Source organism: Jaculus jaculus, chromosome 4 (assembly GCF_020740685.1).
Source record: "Jaculus jaculus isolate mJacJac1 chromosome 4, mJacJac1.mat.Y.cur, whole genome shotgun sequence".
Taxonomy (NCBI): Eukaryota; Metazoa; Chordata; class Mammalia; order Rodentia; family Dipodidae; genus Jaculus; species Jaculus jaculus.
The window spans coordinates 24,295,612-24,322,520 of NC_059105.1; the positions used below are offsets into that span (position 1 = coordinate 24,295,612).

The following is a 26,909-nucleotide window of genomic DNA, read 5'->3' on the forward strand; positions in this document are numbered from 1 at the left end:
CATTTGCAGTGGCTGGAGGCCCTAGTGTGCCCATTTTCTCTCTCTCTCTCTCTATCTATCTATCTGCCTCTTTATCTCTCTCTCAAATAAATAAATAAATATTTTTTTAAATTCTGAAAAAATCCTAAACCCATGAATTATTATAAAACTGAAATCCATACGGACTGTATGCTATAGCAACATGATGAACTTCAAATTCAGAATGTTGGATAGTATTTATTTTCATTATACTTCCCATGAGTTCTCCAATAAAAATCTCTTCATCCCTATAGACAAGGTCACATACACACAAAAAGATACCAATGATATTTATTAACTAAATTTCAACCCTTTTGCAGCCACACTGACTCTAGGACCTCTGGGACTCTGAACAACCCTTTCTAAGAGAATATGTGGTAACCTGCATATTGCTGCAACTTGCTTCTTGTCTGTTTTGTTTTGGTGTCAAAAAACATGTGACTTACAGCTAAGTGTCACATCTGGACATTGAAAAGAAAGGTGCAATATAAATCAATAATATTCTAAGGGCTAATATGTCATTCAAACCCCAGCCAGACCCTCAATCACCTAAGACACTCAAATATGGGAAACAGATTGGAGAATACAAAGTGGATGCTGTTTCTTTAAGGCTACTACAAGCTTCTATGGTCAGCAAGGCAACAAAGTGACTTAATGAAATACACTCGTAAGCTGAAGGTATAGCTCAGTGGGTAGAGCATGCACAAGGCCGTGGGTTTGATCCCCAGTACCACATAAAACTGGGTGTGGTGGTACATGCTCTAATTCCAGCATTTGGAAAGGAGAGGCAGGTAAGTCAGGCGTTCAAGACCATCCTCAACTACATGATGAGTTTTAGACCAGAATCTATGTACTAAAAATAAAGCAAACAGCAAATACTTAAAAAAAAAATTAATGAAACATAGTCTTAAGATTTATGGTGCCCTCCCTACATCTTGGTTTTGCACCCAACTGTGTTCTAGAAGATTAAGAGGGAAATAAGTAAGTAGATGCTGTAAAGAAAAAGACATCAAAACCAGACCATCTCCAGGAATGAGGGGCAGGAGAACTGACCATTTAGTTCAAAATTCCAGAATAATTGCTATACCTGAGAAGATCTACAAAACCCCAAAACAGAAAAGCACTTCCCCTCCGATTTATATTTCATTTGCTCCTCATCCACTTTAGAAAAAGGAACTATATCACTTCCATAGCGGAACCCTAGAGAACGAGAGAGAGAAGAGCATCTGTTAGGCATATGGGGCCTCATTTTCTCCGGGCTGAAATAAGCTCTGTACATACATTAACAACACACGCACACTCTAGAGCCAGCCTCCATCTTCTACTCCCAGGAATGAAATCACTGCCCCGTGTGATCAACAGGGAAAAATCAGCAGCAGACATAAACATATATAATACCAGGATTAAAGTTGAATTACATTTTAAATAGCATCTTCTGCAATCCAGTTACCTAAATGATTACCCAGCCTACAACAGAGAATATAGCAAATGCAACATACTATTTATCCTCCAAAGATAAACCACGGCTGACTAAAGTACAAGCATCATTTGTAAACATAATAAGAACACATTTATTCAGAAACCTGGAGACCCACAGAGAAAACGGCCCATAGGAAATTTTCAGAACAAAATGTTCAGAAGCACATGCTGGAGATTCACAAGTGCCTTAGTGAGAGAAGCCAAAGCTCTCCTAGTTAGAAACGCTCAAGTGATAATTTGTGTATTCCTCTGCATTTGAATTTGTTTTGGTAGGGGAATTTGATTGCATGGTTTCTTTTTAATTACCTAAGATAGTTATAAAATATAGACTCACACACACACAAAGACAAAAACTGCAGCCCTGCTCTCTGGGCTTGGTAACTCGTGTGTTTCACAAGAAGAGTCATCAAAATCCAAGAACTCTGGCTTGTAATGTGAAGCAAGCAGACACACATTCACGTTTATTCAAGGAGCAGTGCAGACAGAGATCCAGGAGCACGTTCTGCAACCTGTGTTTGCTCATGTTAGGCTGCTGATGCCATGTGCTTAATTAAAAAGAAATAAATGTCTATTTTCAGGTATGTTTTTTAAAAATATGGTCACAAAAACTCCAACCAAAAAAAAATAATAATAATAAGGGCTGGGGAGATGGCTTAGTGGTTAAGGCACTTGCCTGGTGAAGCCTAAAGATCCAGGTTCGAGTCCCCAGATCCCTGACCCACCATAAAACGCGACTGTCAGAGCTTTCCTTGCTAACAACCAGAAGTGCCACCTCATCTTGGTCCTCCTTTTTTTTTAGTCCACCTTGTTCCCAGCTTCTGAGAATACAGTCCCCGTGGCCCTCATTTAAAAACTGTGAAACTACAAAGCTTCCCCAAACTACACCCGACTCCATACGTAAAGTCTAGCCTATCATTCAATGCTCTGTCAGTCCTAGTTCTGCACAGAAGGAACAGACTCTGGAGAAGCACAGTCCTGGATTCAAGTTCTGCTGGCTGTGTGGCTTTCAATATGCTAATGAATATTCCTTTAGCCTTGTTCCTTATCTGTACAATGGAAATAGTATGAGTATCTATTATTTAAGTTGTTGTGACAATTACAACAGTAACTGCAGGGATGGAGAGATGGCTTAGTGGTTAAGGAGCTTGCCTGTGAAGCCTAAGGACCTGGGTTCTCTGCCCCAGGACCCACATAAGCATGCAGCACAGAGCAGCGCATGTGCCTGTAGTTTGTTTGCAGTGGCTGGAGGCCCTGGCACATCCCTTCTCTCTATCTGCCTCTTCCTCTCTCTTTCCCTCTCTGAAATAAATAAATGAAAGATTTAAATTTAAAAAAGAGAGTAACTGCAGGCTGCTCCTTAAGACATACCACAGCTCCTCCAGGCTCCTGGTCTTGGGCCTTCACTCACGCTTCGCTTCCTGCCACAGCAAGTCCTTGTACCAGGACAGAACTATCAGCTCAGGACAGAGTCAGAGTTCTGGCAAGTCTAGTTCCAAAATTCATGTCTTATGCTACTGAATCCAATTAAGTAAGTCACAAAAATTGTAAGGTATTAATTAGATCCCATGTAAATCCACCGGGAGAAAGAAAAGAAGTTATATCCTCCACCACCTTTAAACTCTACTCGCTAACACACTGCTAGAGATGACTTTTTGTTTTTTAAACCAGGACTGGTGAATCGAAACTAGACTAGTAGAACAGGGTCTGGCCATACATCTAAAGACCTCGTTGTGCCATCTTGGGGCTGGGGAAATGGCTCAGTGGTTAAAGGTACTTGCTTGCAAAGCCTGATGGCCTGGGTTTGAGACCCTAGTCCCTCTCTATATAAAGTCAGATGCACGAAGTGTTACATATATCTGGGGTTTGTTTGCATTGGCAGGAGGCCCTGGCACACCCTTCATCCATCCATCCATCCCTCTCTCTCTCTCTCTCTCTCTCTATTTATTTAGTTAGTTAGTTTTGTTTTTTTGAGGTAGAGTCTCACTCCAATCCAGCAGGCTGACCTGAAATTCACTATATAGTCTCAGGGTGGCTGCTAACTCAAGGCGATCCTCCTACCTCTGCCTCCTGAGCTCTGGGATTAAAGGCATGCACCACCACACCCGGCCATCACTCTCTTTCTCTGTCTACCTCTTTCTCTCTGTCTTTCTTTCTCTTTCTTAAACAAATAGAAGTATTAAAGATAAATAAATTTGGAAGGATAAAATACCACCAGGTGTCATCCTAAGAAGCATCCTGCCTAAGCTCCCAGTGCTGAACTAAAGAAGCCAGTGCCTCATTGTACCCGCAGGCAGCTGCATATGTACCTCAGAGAAATATCTCCAGTGAACAACCTAGCCTGCCTCCTGTCGTAATCTCTTGGCCCACTGGAAATGCTTACTAGGATACCTCGGATAATGTCCTCTTTAGGACACTATTACTAGGAGACCTCGAATATTACTAGGACACCTCGAATAGGGACTTCTTCTGGACACTATTACTAGGAGACCTCGAATATTACTAGGACACCTCAGATAGGGCCCTCTTCCGGACACGATTACTAGGAGACCTCGAATATTACTAGGATACCTCGGATAGGGTCCTCTTCCGGACACTGTTACTAGGAGACCTTGAATATTACTAGGATACCTCGGATAGGGTCCTCTTCAAGACACTATTACTAGGAGACCTCAAATATTACTAGGACACTTCGGATAAGGCCCTCTTCTGGACACTATTACTAGGAGACCTCGAATATTACTAGGACACCTCGGATAGTGTCCTCTTCCGGACACTATTACTAGGAGACCTTGAATATTACTAGGATACCTCAGATAGGGTCCTCTTCAGGACACTTACTAGGAGACCTTGAATATTACTAGGATACCTTGGATAGGGTCCTCTTCAAGACACTATTACTAGGAGACCTTGAATATTACTAGGACACCTCGGATAGGGCCCTCTTCAGGACACTTACTAGGAGACCTTGAATATTACTAGGACACCTCGGATAGGGTCCTCTTCAAGACACTATTACTAGGAGACCTCGAATATTACTAGGACACTTCAGATAAGGCCCTCTTCTGGACACTATTATTAGGAGACCTCGAATATTACTAGGACACCTTGGATAGTGTCCTCTTCCGGACACTGTTACTAGGAGACCTTGAATATTACTAGGATACCTCGGATAGTGTCCTCTTCAAGACACTATTACTAGGAGACCTTGAATATTACTAGGATACCTCGGATAGGGTCCTCTTCCGGACACTGTTACTAGGAGACCTTGAATATTACTAGGATACCTCGGATAGGGTCCTCTTCAAGACACTATTACTAGGAGACCTCGAATATTATTAGGACACCTCATATAGGGTCCTCTTCAGGACACTATTACTAGAAGACCTTGAATATTACTAGGATACCTTGGATAGTGTCCTCTTTAGGAACTTCGGTTTCATCATCATCATTTAAGCAATAAACTGTTTCTTTTTGTATATCTTCTTTCTTTAGGCTTCTTGCATCCACAACTGTCCAACTCTTTTTAACTCTTTCCTGTACAATCTTATTTCCAAAAGACAGATAAAGGGAAAATGATACAGGATCTCATTGACATGAGGATAAAAACTTAAAATACTTTCTGAACAATCACTCTAGCTATAGCATTTAGTTTGTTCCTGCTTGTTATATAACTTTTAGTTATTTCATTATTTGGGAATACCTTGTAACCATGTATACAGTCCCTTTTCCCCTTGGTTATCTACAAATATTAATTTCTGAATACACAAATAATTTCTGTACAAACTTTCTGATTGCCTAATAATAATAATATATTTTAATCATAGTTTTTCAGTCAAAAAATAAAGGGAGGAGGCTGCAGAGATGGCTTAGTGGTTAAAGTGCTTGCCTGCAAAGCCTAAGGACCCATGTTCTATTCCCCCAGGAACCACGAAAGCCAGATGCACAAGGTAGCACTTGCTTCTGGAGTTTGTTCACAATGGTTAGAGGTCCTGGCATGCCCATTCTCTCTCTAAATAAATAAATAAAATTTTTAAGAGGGCTGGAGAGATAGCTTAGCAGTTATGGTGCTTGCCTGTGAAGCCTAAGAACTCACATTGGAATCTCCATATCCCCTATAAGCCAGGCATACAAAGGTGAGGCAAGCACAAGGCATCTGGAGTTTGATTTCCATGGTTGAGGCCCTAGCATGCCAATTCTCATTCATAGTCCCTCCCTCTCTCCCTCCCTCCCTCTCTCTCTCTCTTCCTAAAATAAATTTAAAAAATGAAGAAGGGAAAAGACTATTCTCATCCCTAGGAACACTCTTCTAGGCCTTGATGGAACCCAAAATAAGTAAAAAGAACCTCCAAGATTCTCATGATGCACTTACATGTTTTGAAATTAAGTTTTGAACATACAAAAATAAGTCTGCATGATATATTATGTACAAATGGGCATATATTACAAAATAAATTTTCATACTAACAAGTCATCATTTTTTGACATTTCCTAGATGTTGTTACTATCAATCAGATCACTGATAATTGAATTACGTGTGACTGAGTCTCCAAAAATCTGAACATCATTCTGGTGCCTCATCTATAGTCCTGCTATGATATGCAACAATAAGTCAGTCCATTACATTTCTTTTTCCAGAGAGAGGAGAGAGACCTGAGGTCATGAGTAACAATCAATTATCAATGCATAAAAACAAAAAGAAGAGGAAATCCACTTGTAATATGTACAATTCTTAAAACGTCTCCTTCTTTTATATGAAAAGTTAAACAGATTAAATAAAAACAGAGAACAGCTAGAAAAGTAGTAATTGTGCTTTGAATAACTCACAAGCGAATTGTCAGTTTTTGACATAAGCATATTTATCTGCCTAAAACACTTGTTTAAAAATGTATACTTACTACTTACCGACTTATAGGCTACAATCTTAATAGACAAATTGGAGCCAATGGTCAGTTGGCAGGGCCAAGGCATGGACCGCCTCTCCATTTTCTTAAAAACACACAGTTGTTGCAGACTTTCACTTTATAAAGAAAAATACATAGTGAATTTTAACAATTTTAAAATGCTAATTTGGGCTGGATAATGTGCTTCTTTTTCTAGCATGAGAAGTGAGCTGCTGTTGGTCATAAAGAGAACAGCAGGGGACGGCAGGAACATGACAACTACAAGTTGGGAGAGAGCCAGAAGATGAGAAAGTTGGCCTGGGAGGAGGTAACACTTCAGTCAGGGACAGGTAAAAGAACAGCTCTCCTCCTCTGTTCAGGAATGAATGTCTTACGACTCTGCCAGTGATTCTTAACACTTACTCAGGACCAAGGACACCTTTGAGGACATCCTTGAAGCACATTAACAAGTGAGTTGGCACACAATATAAAGGGTTTTCCAGCTCCCTGAAAACAATGGATTGAGGATATGAACCGAGGATATCAAAGGGAAAGCACCTATATATAACATCACTGCTCACAATTCCCATAATCCATTAGTTAATGCCAATTCCCCTAAATAAAAGGCATGATGTTTTTAGGTGCAATGCAGTTAAATAAATACTATCTAGGAGACAGAAAAAATTAGTACTCTATATTTTGACTTTTAGGTAATAGGTACATAACTTTAGAATTTTTTACTGGTGGGAAGGATTGGAAAAGAAAAAGAAATATGATACAGAATATTGCTTCATTTAAGCAAAAATAAAGATCAATGGGCTAGAGAGATGGCTTAGCAGTAAAGGAACTTGCCTGCAAAGCCTAAGGATCCAAGGTCTATTTCCCCAGTACCCAGGTAAAGCCAGATGAAGTGGCACATGCATCTGGAGTTCGTTTGCAGTAGCTAGAGACCCTTCTCTCTAGCATGCCATTCTCTCTCCCTTCCTCCTTCACTCTCGTTTTCTTTGCAAATAATAAATTTAAGAGAAATCTAAAAAATAAAAAAATAAAAAAGCTGGGCATGGTGGTATTCACCTTTAATCCCAGCACTGAGAGGCAGAGGTAGGATGATGGCAATGAGATCAAGGCCACCCTGAAACTACATAGTGAATTCCAGATCAGCCTGGGCTGGAGTGAGACCCTACCTCAAAAAAAAAAAAAAAAAAAAATTGCCAGGTGTAGTGGCACACACCTTTAATGCTAGCACTTGGGAGGCAGCGGTAGGAGGACAGCTGTGAGTTTAAGGCCACCCTGAAACTACATAGTAAATTCCAGGTCAGCCTGGGCTACAGTGAAACCCTACCTCAAAAAAACAAAATAAATAAATAATAATAAATATCAAGTCTATTTTTAATTGCCTCTAATCAAACACAGTAGATTTTTAGGTTGGAAGAATGTGGTATTTACAAAAATAAAGACAAAGCAATCAATGACCAACTCCCCTTGAAGCACAGAATCTAGGCCTTGATACAGATTAAAACAAAAAAAAGAGAGACTCTACAAAGAGGTAAAGAATTGTGTTCATTATCCCTTTTTATGAGCTTACCACATTTTAATTCTCAGAACTAATTTACAACAAACAGAGCAGATATTCTACCTAGGCCCCTGCTTCCAAAGTGTAGTCATCTTGGCTTTCAGTGTGTTGGGAAGTGAACGTGTCTAAACCAGGTCTAACCTTTCTCATAAGAATACTACAAGTCCATGAATGAGTCAGGCCTAAAACCATGGGGTATGGACTTTGTTTCAGGGGAAATTTTATATAATATATATACATACATATGTACTTATGTAAAATTTTTACTTAACTTACTTGATTTATCATTATAATACTTTGCTGATATTCACAAACCTTGTCCATCCCTTGAGCCTCCCCTCCACTGGTCCCCTTCCTCTCTGCAAATAACCTTCTGCTTTCATATCACATATATGCATATGAATATATGTATTTAAATCTTGATTCTGCAGAAGAGAAAATATGCAACACTTATCTTTCTTTCTCCTCCCCATTACATTCACCTATTCCCTCTCCCTTACACACTTCCCCCCACATAGTCCCCAATCTACTTTCATGTCATAATATATTTAAATCTAGATTCTACAAATGAGAAAATATGTAATATTTGTCTTTCCAACTCTGGCTTATTTTATTTAACATGATCTCATTTCATCCATTTTCCTGCCAATGACATGATTTCATTCTTCTTTGTGGCTGATTGAAACTCCACTGTGTACAGATAGCACTGGTTTTTGTTGTTGGGTGTTTTTTGTTTCTTGGTCTTTCAAGGCAGGGTCTCACACTAGTCCAGGCTGACCTGGAATTCACTATGGAGTCTCAGGGTAGCCTTGAACTCACAGCAATCCTCCCACCTCTGCCTCCTGAGTGCTGGGATTAACGGCATGCGCCACCATGCCTGGCAGTAGCACCTTTTTCTTTTCTTTTTAATTTTTATTAACATTTTTCATGATTATAAAAAATATCCCATGGTAATTCCCTCCCTCCCCACCCCCACACATTCCCCTTTGAAATTCCATTCTCCATCATATTACCTCCCCAACTCAATCACTGTAATTACATATATACAATATCAACCTATTAAGTATCCTTCTCCCTTCCTTTCTCTTCCCTTTATGTCTCCTTTTTAACTTACTGGACTCTGCTACCAAGTATTTTCCTTCTCACGCAGAAGCCCAAACATCTGTAGCTAGGCTCCACATATGAGGGAGACCATGTGGCGCTTGGCTTTCTGGGCCTGGGTTACCTCACTTAGTATAATCCTTTCCAGGTCCATCCATTTTTCTGCAAATTTCATAACTTCATTTTTCTTACAGCTGAGTAGAACCCCATTGTATAAATGTGCCACATCTTCATTATCCACTCATCAGTTGAGGGACATCTAGGCTGGTTCCATTTCCCAGCTATTATAAATTGAGCAGCAATAAACATGGTAGAGCACGTACTTCTAAGGAAATGAGATGAGTCCTTAGGGTATATGCCTGGGAGTGCTATAGCTGAGTCATATGGTAGATCAATCTTTAGCTGTTTTAGGAACCACCACACTGATTTCCACAATGGCTGGGCCAGATTGCATTCCCACCAGCAGTGTAGAAGGGTTCCTCTATTTCCACATCCCCACCAACATTTATGATCATTTGTTTTCATGATGGTGGCCAATCTGACAGGAGATGGAATCTCAATGTAGTTTTAATCTGCATTTCCCTGATGACTAGTGACGTAGAACATTTTTTTAGATGCTTATATGCCATTCGTATTTCTTCCTTTGAGAATGCTCTATATTTAGCTCCATAGCCCATTTTTTGATTGGTTTGTTTGATTCCTTATTATTTAACTTTTTAAGTTCTTCGTATATCCTAGATATTAATCCTCTATCAGATATATAGCTGGCGAAGATTTTTTCCCATTCTGTAGATTGGCTCTTTGCTTTTTTCACTGTGTCCTTTGCAGTGCAAAATCTTTGTAATTTCATGAGGTCCCAGTGATTAATCTGTGGTTTTATTGCCTGAGCAATTGGAGTTGTATTCAGAAAGTCTTTGCCAAGACCAATATGTTGAAGGGTTTCCCCTACTTTTTCCTCTAGCAGTTTCAGAGTTTCAGGTCTGATGTTAACGTCTTTAATCCATTTGGACTTAATTCTTGTGCATGGCGAGAGAGAAGAATCTATTTTCATCCTTCTGCAGATATATATCCAGTTTTCAAAACACCATTTGCTGAAGAGGCTGTCTCTTCTCCAATGAGTATTTTTGGCATTTTTATCGAATATCAGGTGGCTATAGCTACTTGGACTTACATCTGGGTCCTCTATTCTGTTCCACTGATCTACATGTCTGTTTCTGTGCCAGTACCATGCTGTTTTTGTTACTATGGCTCTGTAGTATAGACCTTTTTCTTTATCCATTGTATTCATGATCTCACAGTGGCTGATGCTACCTACACAAGACCTGCATAATTGAGAGGTGGGAGGGATGTGATGCTATCAAAAAAGAAGAGAGACTAGTTGAAAAGGAGGGGTTCAGTAGAGAAAGAATATAAAGAGGGGAACAAAGAAGGGTGGAAGGAGGGATTATACATAGGGTATACTATGTGTATATTTATGGAGGCTGTTGATAAAAGTTTTTAAAAAGGGGGCTGGAGAGATGGCTTAGTGGTTAAGCACTTGCTTGTGAAGCCTAAAGACATTGTGGTTCAAGGTTCGACTCCCCAGTACCCATGTAAGCCAGATGCACAAGGTGGCTCATGAATCTGGAGTTCGTTTGCAGTGGCTGGAGGCCCTGGTGAGCCCATTCTGTCTGTCTCTCTTCCTCTTTATCTGTCGCTCTCAAATAAAAATAAACAACAAAAAAAAAGTTTAAGAAAAAAGAAAGACAAGGTGAGGATCAACATATGTGCCCCAAGCTTGGAATAATAGCATTTCATCCTTATAAAATTACTTGTTAAATCTCTAGTGGCACCTATATATTCTCAAATCTCAATGACACAAGTCTAGAAATAATGAGACCCCAGTACCAACCTTACAAACTAAAAAAAAGGGCAAATGTGCCATTTCTTCACAAAAATATTTGCTGAAGAATGACAGCTGATTCAAGAGTGGCTCAGAGAAAGAAAGGTACCAGGGAGGCCTCTCATCAACTCTGGAGGGAGCAGAAAAGCCGCCACAGTGTCTGCACTTCCTACCTGAAGGAGTAAATCTCGCCGAGCCCATCGTCTCCTTCTAAAGACACCATCACCTTCTGCACCATCTGAAGGCCTTCTTTCTGCTGCTCAGTCATGCCTTTTTGCCAAAAGGAGGGTCCACAGTGGTCTGAGCGCAAGCTGCCATCTCCTCTGTCCCCAGTTCCATCATTCTTCCCAATTTGAAAGGGCAAGCTATCAGGAAAGATCAGCAAGTTAGGAAGATAAGCTCTGATACCAAAAAAAAACAAAAAACAAACAAAAAAAAAAAAAAACCAACAACAACAATGGGTTCCAATCCTGTAATTGTCACTAGCTATGAAAAAAGGTGCACATCAGTTGACCTTACCAAGTTTTATAACTCCCATCTGTCAAATGACACTTATCTACCTTAGACAATATTCAGTTTCAAGTGAATTGGTAAAGGGAACAATCTACTGGCTTACACAACTAAACGATAGAAACGCAGGGCTATATGTGCAGCACGGCTTTAGGAGGACCACAGTCATGGTCTCAAAAGCTTCAGTATCGGAACCCTTCACTATGTCTCTTCACATTTTGCTTTCATTTATCGTGAGCTATTTTCACTCTCTCAGAAAGACCTCTCCCACATTGCTTCTGAATACATTCATGCTCTGCTACAGACTGACTGTCCCCAAAAAGTCTTACGTTGAAATTTAATCATCAATGTAACAGTGTTAAGAGGAAAGACCGGGCTGGAGAGATGGCAGTTAAGGCTTTTGCCTGCAAAGCCAAAGGATCTGGTTAGATTCTCCAGGACCCACATAAGCTGGATACACAAGGGAGCACATGTGTCTGGAGTTTGTTTGCAGTGGCTAGAGGCCCTGACGTGCCCATTCTCTCCACCCCCTCCCTTTCTCTCAAATAAAAAATAAAATAAGTAAATAAGAGGAAAGACCTTTAAGATGTGCCTATCACCGGATGGAACCCTCAGAAATGGTTGGAACTTTACAAAGGAGATTGAAGGGAGTGCTCCTCGGCCTTCTGGCCTGTCTGCCGTGTGAAGACACAGCAGCAGGAGTCGTCTTGGAAGCAAAAACTCCTCACCAAACACACACTCTGCTTTGGCACTATGATCTGAGGACTTCCTTGCCATCAGAACTGTGAGGAGTTACTTCTTATTTGTTCATACGTTCTTAAAGAACAGGAATGGAGCCGGACGTGGTGGCCTACACCTTCAATCCCAGCACTCGGAAGGCAGAGGTAGGAGGATCACCGTTGAGTTCAAGGCCACCCTGAGACTACATAGTGAATTCCAGGTCAGTTTGGGCTAGAGCGAGACCCTACCGCAAAAAGAACAACAACAACAAAAGAACAGGAATGGACTAAGACAAGCCTACACTGCCCAACTCCACTACCTAAGAAGGAATTAAGTGTTTAATTCTCTGGCTTCAAATTAAAAAAAAAAAAAATCAGGAATAGAGCTGGAGGACTGGAGAGATGGCTTAGTGGTTAAGGCACTTGCTTACAAAGCCAAAGCACTCAGGTTCAATTCCCGAGGACCCATGTAAGCCAGATGCACAAGGTGGTGCATGCATCTGGAGTTCATTTGCTGCAGTTGAAGGCCCTGGCGCTCCCATTCTCTCTATCTACCTCTTTCTCCCTCCCTCCCTCCCTCCCTCCCCCCCCCATAAAAAAAGATTAAAATCTCAATGACAGAAGAGCATTGGAGCCAGGAGGTTAAAGTTTAGGAAGAAATGCTTCCTGGAAAGTCCAGGAATATAATAAGCAAACCAGCCTCTGAGGGAAGGAAAAGCCTATTAATAATCCCTCAAGGTCATTATAGGAAGTTAATGAGAGAATGCAAAGCTAAAGATGTCTGACTGACTGACCAGCAGTACTGTAAACAAAAATAAGGCCACAAAACATAAAATACTTTAAAATTTAAATGTTATTGTAGACACTGAATTCCTATACTGAAATCAGGAAACTGCTCGACAGAAGCTAAAACTCATTCTGTTCTTGTGTTTCACAGTGGTTATTTCATGAATCTATGTGGGAATTACTAATCACGAAATACATTAAATAATCAATATAAGAACTGAAAACCACTCAAATACATTTTATGATAAAATTCTATATGGCACTTAATAAATGCTTACAATCACATTTATTCCTCATTTAATAGGAGTGGCGGGTTCAGCCTCCGTTTTTCTAAAAAGCAGCTGAGATTAAATAACTTGGCTACAGCCGGGCGTGGTGGCGCACACCTTTAATCCCAGCACTCGGGAGGCAGAGGTAGGAGGATCGCCGTGAGTTCAAGGCCACCCTGAGACTACAGAGTTAATTCCAGGTCAGCCTGGACCAGAGTGAGACCCTACCTCGAAAAACCAAAAAAAAAAAAAAAAAATAACTTGGCTACAACCGCACAGCTGGCAAGGACGGGAGCAGAGACTCAGCAGCGGCCGAAGGACAACACTCTGCTGGGGCACACCACCTCCTCCTCCAACCCAGCACATGAAGCAGGTAGTATTTTCAGTTCACGCAACGTGTCTGTGTGGACAGATACTTAAAGGCGACTAATCATTTTGTTTATTACACTTTAAGCTTTCTGTGTAAACTTTTTCTACGTCTACTGGCATGACAGATTTGGCTGTCCTGCATTATCTATCAGCTAAAGTGCTTCCCTGTATGTGTGGCACATAGGACCAGGAAAAAGAAAAATGACATAAAAATGGGGGCTGGAGAGATGGCTCAGCAGTTAAGGCACTTGCCTGCAAAACCTAATGACTTGCCAGGCATGATGGCACATGTCTTTAATCTCAGCACTTGACAGGCAGAGGTAGGAGGACTGCTGTGAGTTTGAGGCCAGCCTGAGACTACATAGCGAATTCTAGGTCAGCCTGGACTACAGCGACACCCTACCTTAAAAAGGCTGGAGAGATGGCTTAGTAGTTAAGGTGCTTACCTACAAAGCCTAAGGACCCAGATTCAATTCCCCAGTACCCACATAAGCCAGATTCACAAGGTGAAACATGCATCTGGAGCTCCTTTGCAGTGGCTGGAGGCCCTGGAGCGCCCATTTTCTCCCTCCCTCTCCCTCTCTCTCTCAAATTAATATATAAACTAAAATAAATCTAACAACTGGAGTTCGATTCCCCATACTCATGTAAAGCTAGATGCATAAAAGTGGCACAAGCATGTGGAGTTCATTTATACTGGCTAGAGGCCCTGGCATGCCCATTCTGCCTGCTTGCCTGCCTGCCTGTCTGTCTGTCTGTCTGTCTCTCTCTCTCTCTCTCTCTCTCTCTCTCTCTCTCTCTCTCTCTCTGCGTGTGTGTGTGTGTGTGTGTGTGTGTATCTGTCTCTGATTGCAAATAAATAAATATTTTTTTTAACACCAGGGGTGGTGGCACATGCCTTTAATTCCATCACCAGGGAGGCAGAGGTGGGAAGATCACCATGAGTTCGAGGCTACCCTAAGACTATAAAGTGAATTCCAGGTCAGCCTGGGCTAGAATGAGCCCTAACCTTGAAAAACCAAAAAATTAAAATAATAACTTTTTTTTTTTTAATGACATAAGAACGAAGAGTCAGGCAGTTTTCCCTGGAAAAATAAATTATAATGACGATTCTTTCTACACTACATTTGACCAAAAGTAAGACTTCTCCAATCAGCAGAACATTAAAAGTGACATCCAAGGGCTGGAGGAATGTCTTAGGGGTTAAGGCATTTGCCTGCAAAGCCAAAGGACCCAGGTTCAATTCCCCAGACCCACATTAGACAGATGCCCAAGGGGCACTAGCATCTGGAGTTCATTTGCAGTGGCTGGAGGCCTTGGCATGGCCTCTCTCTCTCTCTCTCTCTCTCTCTCTCTCTCTCTCTCTCCCTCTCCCTCTCCCTCTCCCTCTCCCTCTCCCTCTCCCTCCCTCCCTCTTCCTCTCTCTCTCTCTCTCCCTCCCTCCCTCCCTCCCTCCCTTTCCCTCTTTCTCTGACAAATAAATAAATATAAAATATTTTTTAAAATTTTTTGAAAGTGACATCCAAACGCTGTTGGGCTCTGAAAGGCCCAGGCGTGAGGCCTAGTGGAACTTCCAGAGCCTAGCTAAAGTTTGGCGACCTGTCTCTGGCCAGCTAGGACTCAGCAGGACGCCTAATGGCTTCTGGCCTGCCACCTACATGTGGCAATTGTAATTACCATTTCAATAGTTAAAGTTTACTATTGGCCCTTACCTCTTCCCCCATCCTAAAATCCCCGCCTTTGTCCCCAATATGATATAGGCAACTGCTCAGAGTAATAAAGTGAGTTGTTTCTGTGAGTTCCTGCATCGAAAAGACTCCCAACTCAGTGTGGTTTTTTTCTCTGGTGGCTAGGAGAGGTCTGGGTCGTCCAACGCTCATCATCCTTCTCAACCCCTAGGGAGGAACCAGCAGGGCTTCCTGACTGGGAAGGAGCCCCGCAAAGGGCTGGAGAGATGGCTTAGCAGTTAAGGCACTTGCCTGCTGTAGGAGACAGCTTCAGGTTCACTGAGATGAACTTCCAGACCAGGCACAATTATGAAGGGATTTATTGAAGCTTACAGATCCAGGGGAAATTCCATAATGGCAGAAGAAGCTGGCCTGCCTTCACAGGTCCAAGCAAAGAAAGAAACACAAGCCAAAAGCCACACAGCACAGCACACTTCAGGAACTCCTGCTTTAGATTGAAATCTTAAACCCACCACCACACCTTAAGATCCACCCAGTGACACTACCTCCAGCCAGGTGGCATAGATGCAAACCACAAACTAATAAAACGCTGAATATATTGGGAGCCATGTATTCAAACTACCACACCTGCAAAGCCTAAGAACACATGTTCAAATCTCTAGGTCCCACATAAGCCAGACACTGTGACACAGCATGCAATGTCACACATACTCACAGGGGCAAATACGTCTGGTGTTCATCTTCAGTGCTGAAGGCCCTGGTGCACACTGGCTCTCTCTCTCTCTCTCTCTCTCTCTCTCAAAAAAAGTGGCTACCAAGGAACAAGCCTGTTCTGAACACAGTGATTTTGTCCTGCTAGTATTGTTAAATGAAACTAGATCCACTGATCCAACATAGAATACACCAGACTTAAAGCTATAAACTCGGTATGCTGGTGGAGGTTTTAATATTTCATTTAGTTAGTTAGTTATTTGCAAGTGAAGAGATACAGAAGAGAGACCAAGAGACAGAGAGAGAGAGAGAGAGAGTAAATATAGGTGCACCAGGGCCTATCCCCTGCTGACAAACTCCAGATGCATGTGTCGCCATGTGCATCTGGCTTATATGGGTACTGGAGAATTGAACCTGGATCCTTATGCCTCACAGCAAGCACCTTAACCACTAAGCCATCTCTCCAGCCTGCTGGTGGATCTTTGCAGCACAGGAAGAAAACCTATCATCCCCCCACCCCTGTCCCCAAAGCAACTGGAGATAACAGGCAAGTGGCAGACAAGGTTCTGTTTCTTCTGCACACTTTGTTACCTGTATCAAAACATAAAAGGATAAAAAGCAGCTCTTTAAATGACACCTGGCGACAGTACCACAGAGCATGCTTCAGCCATGAGGAGACAGCCGAGATCACGAGCAGGGAGCAGACACTGAGCCCCCTTCTGCAGTGCTGGAAAACTTCAAGTCGACAGCAAGTGTCACTTCAAAAGCACTTAATTTCTCTGAAGTACTGCCTTAACAAGTACCATTTTGATGGGTTATTCTCCACTCTTTTCTATACTGCCACAGAGAGAACTCCCTCTGCAATCTTAGGAGGTACATACATGAGAGGGGTTCTTGATTCCCCATAGAAGAGGCCAACAGCTCACCATTCGGAGCTCAAGGCTTTTCGGTACAGCTCTCAATTTGAAAAATGAATGCCCCTGATAAGATCAATAATTCAACATCCCCTATTACCACCACTTTGAGCAAAAACAGGACAAAAAGAAATAGGTTTCAAATGCAGCAGGAAGGATTAGTATAATGCAAATTTGTAATGGGGAATGTAAGATAAAGTAAATACTGGAAGGGAAATTCAAGTTATTGGGCAAGGAGGGATGCTCAATAATAAACTATGAAATATATATTTTCTTCACAAATTTGTATACCCCATATCTAAATACACAATAAGCACATTGTGTTTGATTATATGTGCAAGCATCCTTTAGATCTGAGAAAGGGTTACTGACAGGCGCTGTATGTTAGGATTCCCAGCATGAAAGTTTTGTCTACCCAGATTTTACCACTGTGTGAAGGACACTGTTCTCTGAAATTTTAAGAAACCATCTGTTTGCTAATGTCTTCTATGCAGAAGGAGATAAACTGAATATCCTCAAAAGATGTGTGATGCCTTAATTCTCTGATCTACAAACAGTGCACAAATGATCGGCTACCGAGTCAGTCTCTCTGTATCACTGTGTCACTCGCCTCCTTATTAGCCTGACGCAGAGAGCTCCACAAACAAAGAACTATCAGGACAGGGAATCTGGGCAGTCAGTCAGCTAACAGATCACAACCCGGCCAAAACAGAGAACTCCCGTGAACCAGTCTTCTATAAAGGTCTCATCACTGCATGATGGATGACAAGATTTGTCTGTACATGTTATTCTTAGGATCTTACAAGAACTGAAGGGAGATGCCAGATTTCTTCAAGTTATGAATTATTATATCCAGCTGATCTTTGCTGAAGGGACTGCTGAGGTCAGTGAACACTCCAATGTGCCTCTTCTCAAACTTCTTTCCTCTAAAAAAGAGAAAAGTAGTTATGAAGAAATCATTCTCTTGGGCTAGAGAGATGGCTCAGCAGTTAAAAGCACTTCATTGCCCAGCCTGGGTTCAATTCTCCAGTACCCATGGAAAGCCACGTGATGCATGCTTCTGGAGTTCATGCGCAGTGGCTAGAGGCCCTGGTGCACCCATTCTCTCTCTCTCCGCCTCTAGCTCTCTCTCTCTCAAATAAATAAGTAAAATATTAAAAAATTAAAAATATATGAAGGAAACTAAAATAAATCAAATGCTTATTTCTCCCAAAGAAATTCCCACCAGATGTAGATCTTCCTTTTGTGTAAAACTTTAAAAGCAAGAGACTGAACCACTGACTTCTATCAAATGTTCATTTTGCCAAACTAACATGATATTTGATTAATATACCCTATGTATCAGCCCAAGCACACGCTTCAGGCCAGACTCAGCTCTGGCTTTCTTCAGGTGAGACACTTACACAGTTTCCCGCTGAATCAGATCCATGCACACGATCAGTGCGTCCAGGACTCCGCGAGTTAAGGCCAGAGACAGTGCCAACAGTCCCTTCATCCCATTCACAAGCAACGTTTTCTTCAGCAAAATCCACAGGACTGGAAATTGTAGACATTGGGCTGTAGGATGTCTTAAAAGGACTTCTCTAAGCGCCCTTCTTCCAGTTTCTTTTCTTTTCTTTTCCTTTTTTTTTTTTTGTTTGTTTGTTTTGAGGCCATCCTAAGACTACGTAGTGAATTCCAGGTCAACCTGTACTAGAGTGAAACCCTACTTCAAAAAACTAAAACAATAAAATAAAATAAAATTGTCAATAATGTTTTTATTTGAAAAAAATCAAAAATTATTCACACTTCATTCATTTAACTAAAACTAATGATGCCACTTAACAGTAGCTAGAACTCATTTTGGGTGCTTATGGTCCATTCTTAAACATGAAGTGAGCCGCAAGGCATCATTCGCAAGTCACTCCAAGCACAGCAGCACCTCCCAGTGATAAAGAGTGGTACTACCAGGTGTTTGGAAAAATATGACTATGCTCTTAAAATTAGAGCCTTTCTGGCAGAAATTAAAAATCTCAATTTGAAAAAAAAAAAATCTGTCTGGATATAACCTGAATTTTGGCATAAAAGCATCCTCTACCCATAAAAAAAATAGTAGAAAAAAACAAGCGCGGTGGTGCACACCTTTAATCCTAGCAATTGGGAAGCAGAGTAGGAGGATCATCATTTCTAGACCAGCCTGGGAATGCAGAGTGAGTTCCTGGTTAGCCTGGGCTAGAGTGAGACCCTACCTTGAAAAAGTAAAACAAGCCGGGCATAGTGGCACATGCTTTTTATCCCAGCACTTGGGAGACAGAGGTAGGAGGATCGCTGTGAGTTTGAGGCCACTCTGAGACTACATAGTAAATTCCAGATCAGCCTATGCTACAGTGAGACTCTACCTCAAAAAAAAAAAAAAAAAGTTTAAAAAAAAGGTAGAAAAGTCTTAATACTGTTCTAAAAATACCTATCTCTACCTCCAAACATTTCTGGCCAGCACTACCACCAAACTATCTCCTTCCAGTCAACAAACATATATACTCCCAAGTATTTTCTCCTTCCTCTGCCTCCTAACCTCCCAATATCACACAATGCAGAGAAAAAACAAGTGACTTAAAGACCTGGAGCTGGGCATCCAATCTGATGAATTCCCTATTAAGTACCTCCCTCTCCTCAGAGCAAACTAACCCTGTGTGTTCAGAGCTGACGGAGCCCCACCAAACTGGATTGTGATTTTCTAGATCTCGTAACTCTTCTCTGGCTAAAAAAAGGATACAGTCAGCTTGTTGAGAACCCAGTTGGATTTTGCTTTCAATGTCCTCCAGCAAATCAAAATCTGGTAGCATCAGGTGTCTATGTACTGTGATATTTTGATACTGGTCCCCACCAGCAAGGGCATTGTCAGTGTTGTCTGTACCAAACAGGACTAAAGCAATCTCATCCTTGCTCTCAGAGAATACCTAGACAAGACAGCAGAAGGTTAGAAAATGTATTAAAACAACCTCGAAGAAATGACAACCTGCCTTCAGGGAGCAGGTAATCATACCTCCCTCAGGCAAGTCCCTGAGGCTACTGAATACTGGGCTAGATGAAGCAGGGAACTTACTAGCAGGGGCAGCTCCTAGTACGCCATACTCTTCATTTCAGCACAAGCAAGGGCGCGGGGATGAGAGAGTGCTAACTGATCCTGATGGCTCTTGATGACATTCAACCACCGCAGAATCCTTCCCACTGTATTCATATCCCAGGGCCTGTTCTAAGCATCTTATGCACTGATTTCTTTTCTGTTTTTTGAGACGGGGCTTGCCCTATAGCTCAGGCTAGCCTGGAAATCTCTATGTAGCCCAGGCTGGCCTCAAACTTGCTATGTTAGTCCAAAGAGATCTCAAATTCATGATCTTCAAGCTTCCTGAACGCTTTAGTTATATGCATGAACCACCTCACTTGGCTTATATCTTTTATTCCTCTGAACAACTCGATTTGAGAGGTATTATTCTTCAAACTTTGCACAAAGAACATTGTGTTTAATGTCTCCAAGATGGCCTCCATCCATTCCTTTTGTCCTTATATTTGCATGTTATTGCTTATAAAAATGAGCTGGGGGGGCTGGGGAGATGGCTTAGCAGTTAAGCACTTGCCTGTGAAGCCTAAGGACCCTGGTTTGAGGCTTGATTCCCCAAGACCCATGTTAGCCAGATGCACAAGGGGGGACACGTGTCGGGAGTTCATTTGCAGTGGCTGGAGGTTCTGGTGTGCCCATTCTCTCTCTCTATCTGCCTCTTTCTCTGTCTGTCGCTCTCAAATAAAAATAAACAAAAAAAATTTTTTTTAAATGAGCTGGGGCTGGAAAGATTGCTTAGCAGTTAAGGTGCTTGCCTGCAAAGCCTAAGGACCCAGGTTTAATTCCCCAGTACTCACATAAACCAGATGCACAAGGTGGCACATGCTTCGGGACTTCATTAGCAGTGGCTAGAGGTCCTGGAGTGCCCATTCTCTCTATCCCCCACCCCCTCACATAAATAAAATATTTTTTTAAAAGTTACCTGGCTTTAATGACTTGCTTGATAAATAGGAAACCAGAAAAATGGCATAGTAGGGTTTTAAAAGCTAAATCATAACAAGCTGTACAGGCAGGGATTCAGAATGAATATTTGTTCTTGAACACTCCTTCCTGGAGCTATCTGATCTTCTAGAAGAATCCCAAATTACAGGTCAGGCTATGTAGTACTGATGGATAAGCCCCAGATGAGTTCACAGCTGCCATGAAATACCACCTTCCAAGCCAGGCATGGTGGCTCACGCCTTTAATCCCAGCACTCGGGAGGAAGAGGTAGGAGAATCGCTGTGAGTTCAGGGCCACCCTGAGACTACATACTGAATACCAGAATACCAGGTCAACCTGGGCTAGAGGAAGACCCTAGCTAAAAAAAAAAAAAAAAAAAAAATCACCTTTCCAGCCTTGTGCCATTTTGGACAGCCTTTGGATAATTCCAATACCAGGGTCCATCCAAGAGCAACTATATAAGGTTTCAATAGAAGAGCATCCACCACAAATGGTGGCTCACCAGAGCCAGAAGCAGAAGACTGAAAGTTCCATACCAAGGCTATCGAGAAAGACTATGTCTCAAGAGAGAGAAGCACATACTGAGCCTACCTCATTATCCCACAGGACCATGAGCAATGATTGTTTTTTTAATTACTTAAGACACTAAGTTTGGGGTAGTTTGTTATATACCAAAATAGAACTGGACTAGGTACCAAAATATTTAAAAGATTTGTTCACAATCACGGGATTAGGGGCCTGGGGAGAATTCTTAGTAGTTAAAGGCACTTGCTTGCAACACCTGCTGGCCTGGGTTCAATTCCCCAACTGCCCATGTAGAGATGGACAGGCATTCATTTGTAGTGTCAAGAGACACTGGCATTGCTGGCCGGGTGTGGTGGCGCACGCCTTTAATCCCAGCACTCAGGAGGCAGAGGTAGGAGGACTGCCATGAGTTCAAGGCTACCATGAGACTACAGAGTGAATTCCATGTCAGCCAGAGCTAGAGTGAGACCCTACTTCAAAAAACCAAAAGAAGGAAAAAGAGAGTGAATGGCATGCACACATGTGCAAATAAATAAACAATAAAGACCATGGGGTTAGTAAATGTGGTGGTCTGATTCAGGTGTCTCCCATAAACTTAGGTGCTATGAATGCTAGGTTTCCAGCTGATGGAGATTTGGGAATTAACACATCCTGGAAGGAGAGTTCTGTTGGGGGCAGGCTTATGAGTATTATAGCCAGTTTTCACTTGCCAGTGTTTGGTACATTCTCCTGCTGCTATTGCCCCTTTATGTTGGCGAGGGGGTGATGTCCACCCTCTGCTCATGCCATTGTTTTCCCCTGCCATTGTGGAGCTTCCCCTCAAGCCTATAAGCCAAAATAAACCTCTTTTTCCCACAAGCTGCTCTTGGTTGGGTGATTTCTACCAGCAATGAGAACCTGACTGCAACAGTAAATGACATGGTAGAGTCCAGATTCAAACTCAGGCCATCTGGCCTTAGAAAGTGTACTTTTAAACGTTATTTTATATCGTGTTTTGTTTCTACTAGAAAAACTGCAATATCCAGTGCAGGGATCAGAAGAGAGAAAGCAAACAGAAACGGGCTCTGGTGGTAGGCAGACGAGCACATACAAGAAAACTGTCCAGAATCTAAAATTCACCCGCAGGACATTGTAAGGAGCTGGTATCTTATATTCGTAGCTAAAGAACACAAAAGGTTAAAGCGTGAGATACAAGCTTGAAGCTCACCTGTCGTTGGACAAACATGGTCATCACCTTCTTTGCTTGTTCAAATGGGGATTCTTCTCCAGGAAAGGAGTTACTCATTGACGCGCCCACATCCATACACAGCACAACAACTGCCTAGGAACAAGATCCCAAGGAGTGTGTGAGAATAAAGCAGTTACAAGATTCTGAATATGTCTCTCGTTTGTCACACTCACAGCACCTAACTGGCATTTAGGGAGGTAGGCGAAAGGGAGGGAAGAAGTTCTATGTACAGAATGTGTATAAGACATAGAGAGTTTTATTCTGGTTAACCCTTGAATGGCCCTTCCTAAAAGCTAGACTGTATCTGCCAGGAGAGGAGCATGTCCCCAGTAGTGACTGCCTCTGTGGCCCAAGCCCCAGAATAAAGCCGTGATGAGAGATCGAGAGCCCATGTGTCAGGTATACTTCAGCTCTGTCCTGTTGAGCCTCACACGAGACAAACTGCAGGTGCTCTGCAGACACACCAGCAAGAAAACAGACACCTTTAAGTCTCTGGATGGCATAGTTTACTATAAAGCATTTTTGTGGCAATAGGTGACTACTTATACATCCTAAGATGACACACTCCAACAATCTGAATCTGTTTGCAAATTAGGGACCTGAAATGACTAAGACCCCAAATCTGTTCCAGCAGAAGACACAGATGGGTAACAATAATGCCAGCACAATGTTACATGATAGACCTGTGCAATAAGCACTAAAGAAAACAAGAGGGGACTGGAGATGGTTCAGCAGTTAAGGTGCTTACCTGCAAAACCTAACAACCTGAGTTTGATTCCCAAGCACCCATGTAAAACTAGTTGCACAAAGTGGAGCATGCATCTGGAGTTCCTTTGCAGTGCCCATTCAGTCTCATTCTAATCCCCCCAACTTGCAAATAAATAAATAAATAAATAATAAATATTTTAAAAAGAAAGAAACAGAAGGAACACCCACCCAAGACTGGTGGTGGAGACCCAAAAAAACGAGGCAGCAAAGCAGAAACGTTTTCTTGAACCTCATCCTGAGATGTCTTAAAGAGTGAAGAATCAGGGCTGGAGAGATGGCTAAACGGCTAAGGTGCTTGCCTGTGAAACCTAAGGACCCATGTTCGACTCTCCGTATCCCATGTAAGCCAGATGCACAAAGGTGAAGGTGAGGCAAGTACAAGGTTGCACATGCCCACCAGATGGTGCAAGCATCTGAAGTTCGATTGCAGTGGCTGAGGCCCTGGAACGCCAATTCTTCCCCTCCCTCCCCCCCTAAAATAAAAAAAAAAGTAAAAAAGATTGAAGAGGGGCTGGGGAAACGGCTTAGTGGTTAGGGCGTTTGCCTGAAGAGCCTAAGGACCCTGGGTCAATTCCCCAGGATTCACGTAAGCCAGATACACAAGAGGGTGCATGTGTCTGGAGTTTGTTTGTGGTGGCTGAAGGCCCTGGCACACCCATTCTCTCTTTCTTTGTCTCTTCCCTTCCTCTCTCTCTCTCAAATAAATAAATAAAGGCGTGAGTCACCATTCCTGCCTTAAAAAAAAAAAAAAAAGAGTGAAGACTCACTGACATAAATAAGGAAGTTACAGACACAGAGAGCCACAAAGGACATAGGCAAAGACAAGTTGTTAGGCAGAAGTCACATACTAGAGACTAAGAAAATAAGACAAACGGGCTGGAGAGATGGCGTAGCAGTTAAGCACTTGCCTGCGAAGCCTAAGGACCCCAGTTCGAGGCTTGCTTCCCCAGGACCCACGTTAGCCAGATGCACAAGTGGGCGCATACATCTGGAGTTTGTTTGCAGTGGCTGGAAGCCCTGGTGCACCCATTCATTCTCTCTCTCTGGGCCTCTTTCTCTCTCTGTCTGTAGCTCTCAAATAAATAAACAAAATAAACAAAAAATAATAATAATAAGACAAACCAAAAGGGAGACACCTGAAGTTCTACAAACTTGCTATCCAAAACTTAATTGAATACAAGTTGCAGAAGATCTTAACTAACAGCAACTCACAATTTCAGAGTAGGTTGTAAAACCAGTTAACAGTACAATATAGCTTCAAGATTCCATCTCCACAGATATTTTAGGTTATATCAACACTATAATGAATTCAAGAAAAAACAGGTTATGGCAAAAATGTACGAGATTAGGGGCTGGAGAGATGGCTTAACAGTTAAGCACTTGTCTGTGAAGCCTAGGAACCCCGGTTGGAGGCTCAATTCCCCAGGATCCACCCACGTAAGCCAGATGCACAAGGTGGTGCATGCATCTGGAGCTCATTTGCAGTGGCTGAAGGCCCTGGGACATCCATTCTCATTCATTCTCTCTCTCTCTTTCTCTGTCTGTTGCTCTCAAATAAATAAAAATAAACAAAACAAAGTACAAGATTAGCAATTCAGAGACTGGAACTTTAGTTCTGTCTTTATTAATTAACACTAAATACTTGGGAACATCACTTAACCTCACCGTTACCTCAGTGAGGGAGCAAACTATTGACTAGATGAAGTGTAAGGTTGCTTCCAGAATTAACATTCCTTGACCCTGCCATTCTCACCTAGGCTCTGTGACAATCAGACAAACTGTAGAGAACTCTAGGTATCACACATTATAAGAAAGATAAATTAAAACTGTACACAAAACGTTCCAGATCTGGAAAATATGCAACATAAACAACAGTTGGGAGGGATAAACCTAGATATTCAAGCCAGACGAAGGGGAACAAAACAATTCTGCTCTAAATATTTGACAGCTATGTTATAAAAAGGATTGGTCTGTGGGAGAGGTAACTGGCTCAACAGATGGAAGTTACTGGGAAACTGGTTTCACTCCATGTAAGGGGGAAAATTAACTCTGAAATATGACCAATCAAGGAAACATTTTTCTGAAACAGTATCTGCTGTCCCTAGAATTGTCTGAAAACCTGGATAAGCTTCTAACTTGGGAAGTTAAGAGATGATTTCTCAACTTGGTACACCTTGGCAATAAACAACAATAGAATATTATTTTCCCATAGTTCATAAAGAACTGAACATAATGTACTAATATTAAGAGATTTTAGCCTGGCATGGTGGTGCACACCTTTAATCCCAGCATTCAGGAGGCAGAGGTAGGAGGATCACTGTGAGTTTGAGGCCACCCTGAGACTACATAGTGAATTCCAGGTCAGCCTGAACTAGAGACCCTACCTGGGGGGCGGGGGGAATTTTAGGAGGCTGAGAAGAAGGCTTAGTGATGAAAGGCACTTGCTTGTAAAGCCTGCCCACTTGCGTTCAATTCTAAAGCCACCCATAAAAAGTGGTGCAAGCATCTGGCATTCATTTGCAATGGCAAGAGACCCTGGCTCACCCATACACACACATAAATGTGCAAATAAATAAATAAAAATAGAGATTTGGAGGCACCTATTTTGAAATAATGTAATAATAATAAATGATAAAATGCCTTTGAGCGCAGTTAAATTTTCACGCCATCAATACCCTGAGCAAAAAATCTTTAAAAACTTAACATGACTGGGCATACACCTTTAATCCCAGCTCTCAGGAGTCAGAGGGAGGAGGATCGCTATGAGAGCGAAGCCACCCTGAGACTCCATTGTGAATTCCAGGTCAGCCTGGGCTAGAGTAAGACCCTACCTCGAAAAACCAAAAAAAAAAAGAAAGGAAAAGAAAAAACTTAATGTGAAGCCAGTGGTGGTGCACACCTTTAATCCCAGAACTCGGAAGGCAGAGGTAGGAGGATCACTGTGAGTTCAAAGCCAACCTGAGACTACATAGTGAATTCCAGGTAAGCCCGGAGTAGAGCAAAACTCTACCTCAAAATACACGCGCGCACACACACACACACACACACACACACACACACACACACAAAACCCCCCACAAACTACATGGCTGAATTCACTTAATAATTGTCCAAAAGCCTACTTTTTGAACTAGAAAACTCTAGAGAAGTAATGGTCGTGTGCCAACAAACCAGTGTCCAAGAAAAAGGCATTAAAAATCTTCATAGATGGAAGAATCATATGTAATACAATACTTCAGATTCCTGTTTGGAAGTAGAAAACCAGGAAAGAGAAACAGGGACAGCTCAGTAACTCTGCATTTCCGCTAAAGCAGTTCAGGCTGTAAGGACCTTACTTTACAAACATCTGCTAGAAATGGCTCCTCCCTGAAGCTACAACGTTTTCAGTAATAAAAGAGGGGGAACAAAGGAGGTGGGCATCATCAATATTTTGGGTGCATAAACATTTAA

The 26,909-nt window shown here is 42.0% G+C and overlaps 1 protein-coding gene across 1 annotated transcript in view; it reads right to left on the minus strand.

Moving 5' to 3' along the window:
* Positions 1-26,909, minus strand: part of LOC101602676 (X-ray repair cross-complementing protein 5-like) — an 88,543-nt gene that overhangs the window by 59,299 nt on the left and 2,335 nt on the right. Inside the window, exons 2-9 of the mRNA XM_045148013.1 lie at positions 22,671-22,784; positions 19,652-19,835; positions 18,303-18,351; positions 17,703-17,825; positions 11,107-11,298; positions 6,400-6,514; positions 4,902-5,040; positions 1,106-1,218 (exon numbers count right to left, since the gene is read on the minus strand). Coding sequence (XP_045003948.1) covers positions 1,106-1,218; positions 4,902-5,040; positions 6,400-6,514; positions 11,107-11,298; positions 17,703-17,825; positions 18,303-18,351; positions 19,652-19,835; positions 22,671-22,784 — 1,029 coding nt within the window. The remainder of the gene's footprint in view (positions 1-1,105; positions 1,219-4,901; positions 5,041-6,399; positions 6,515-11,106; positions 11,299-17,702; positions 17,826-18,302; positions 18,352-19,651; positions 19,836-22,670; positions 22,785-26,909) is intronic.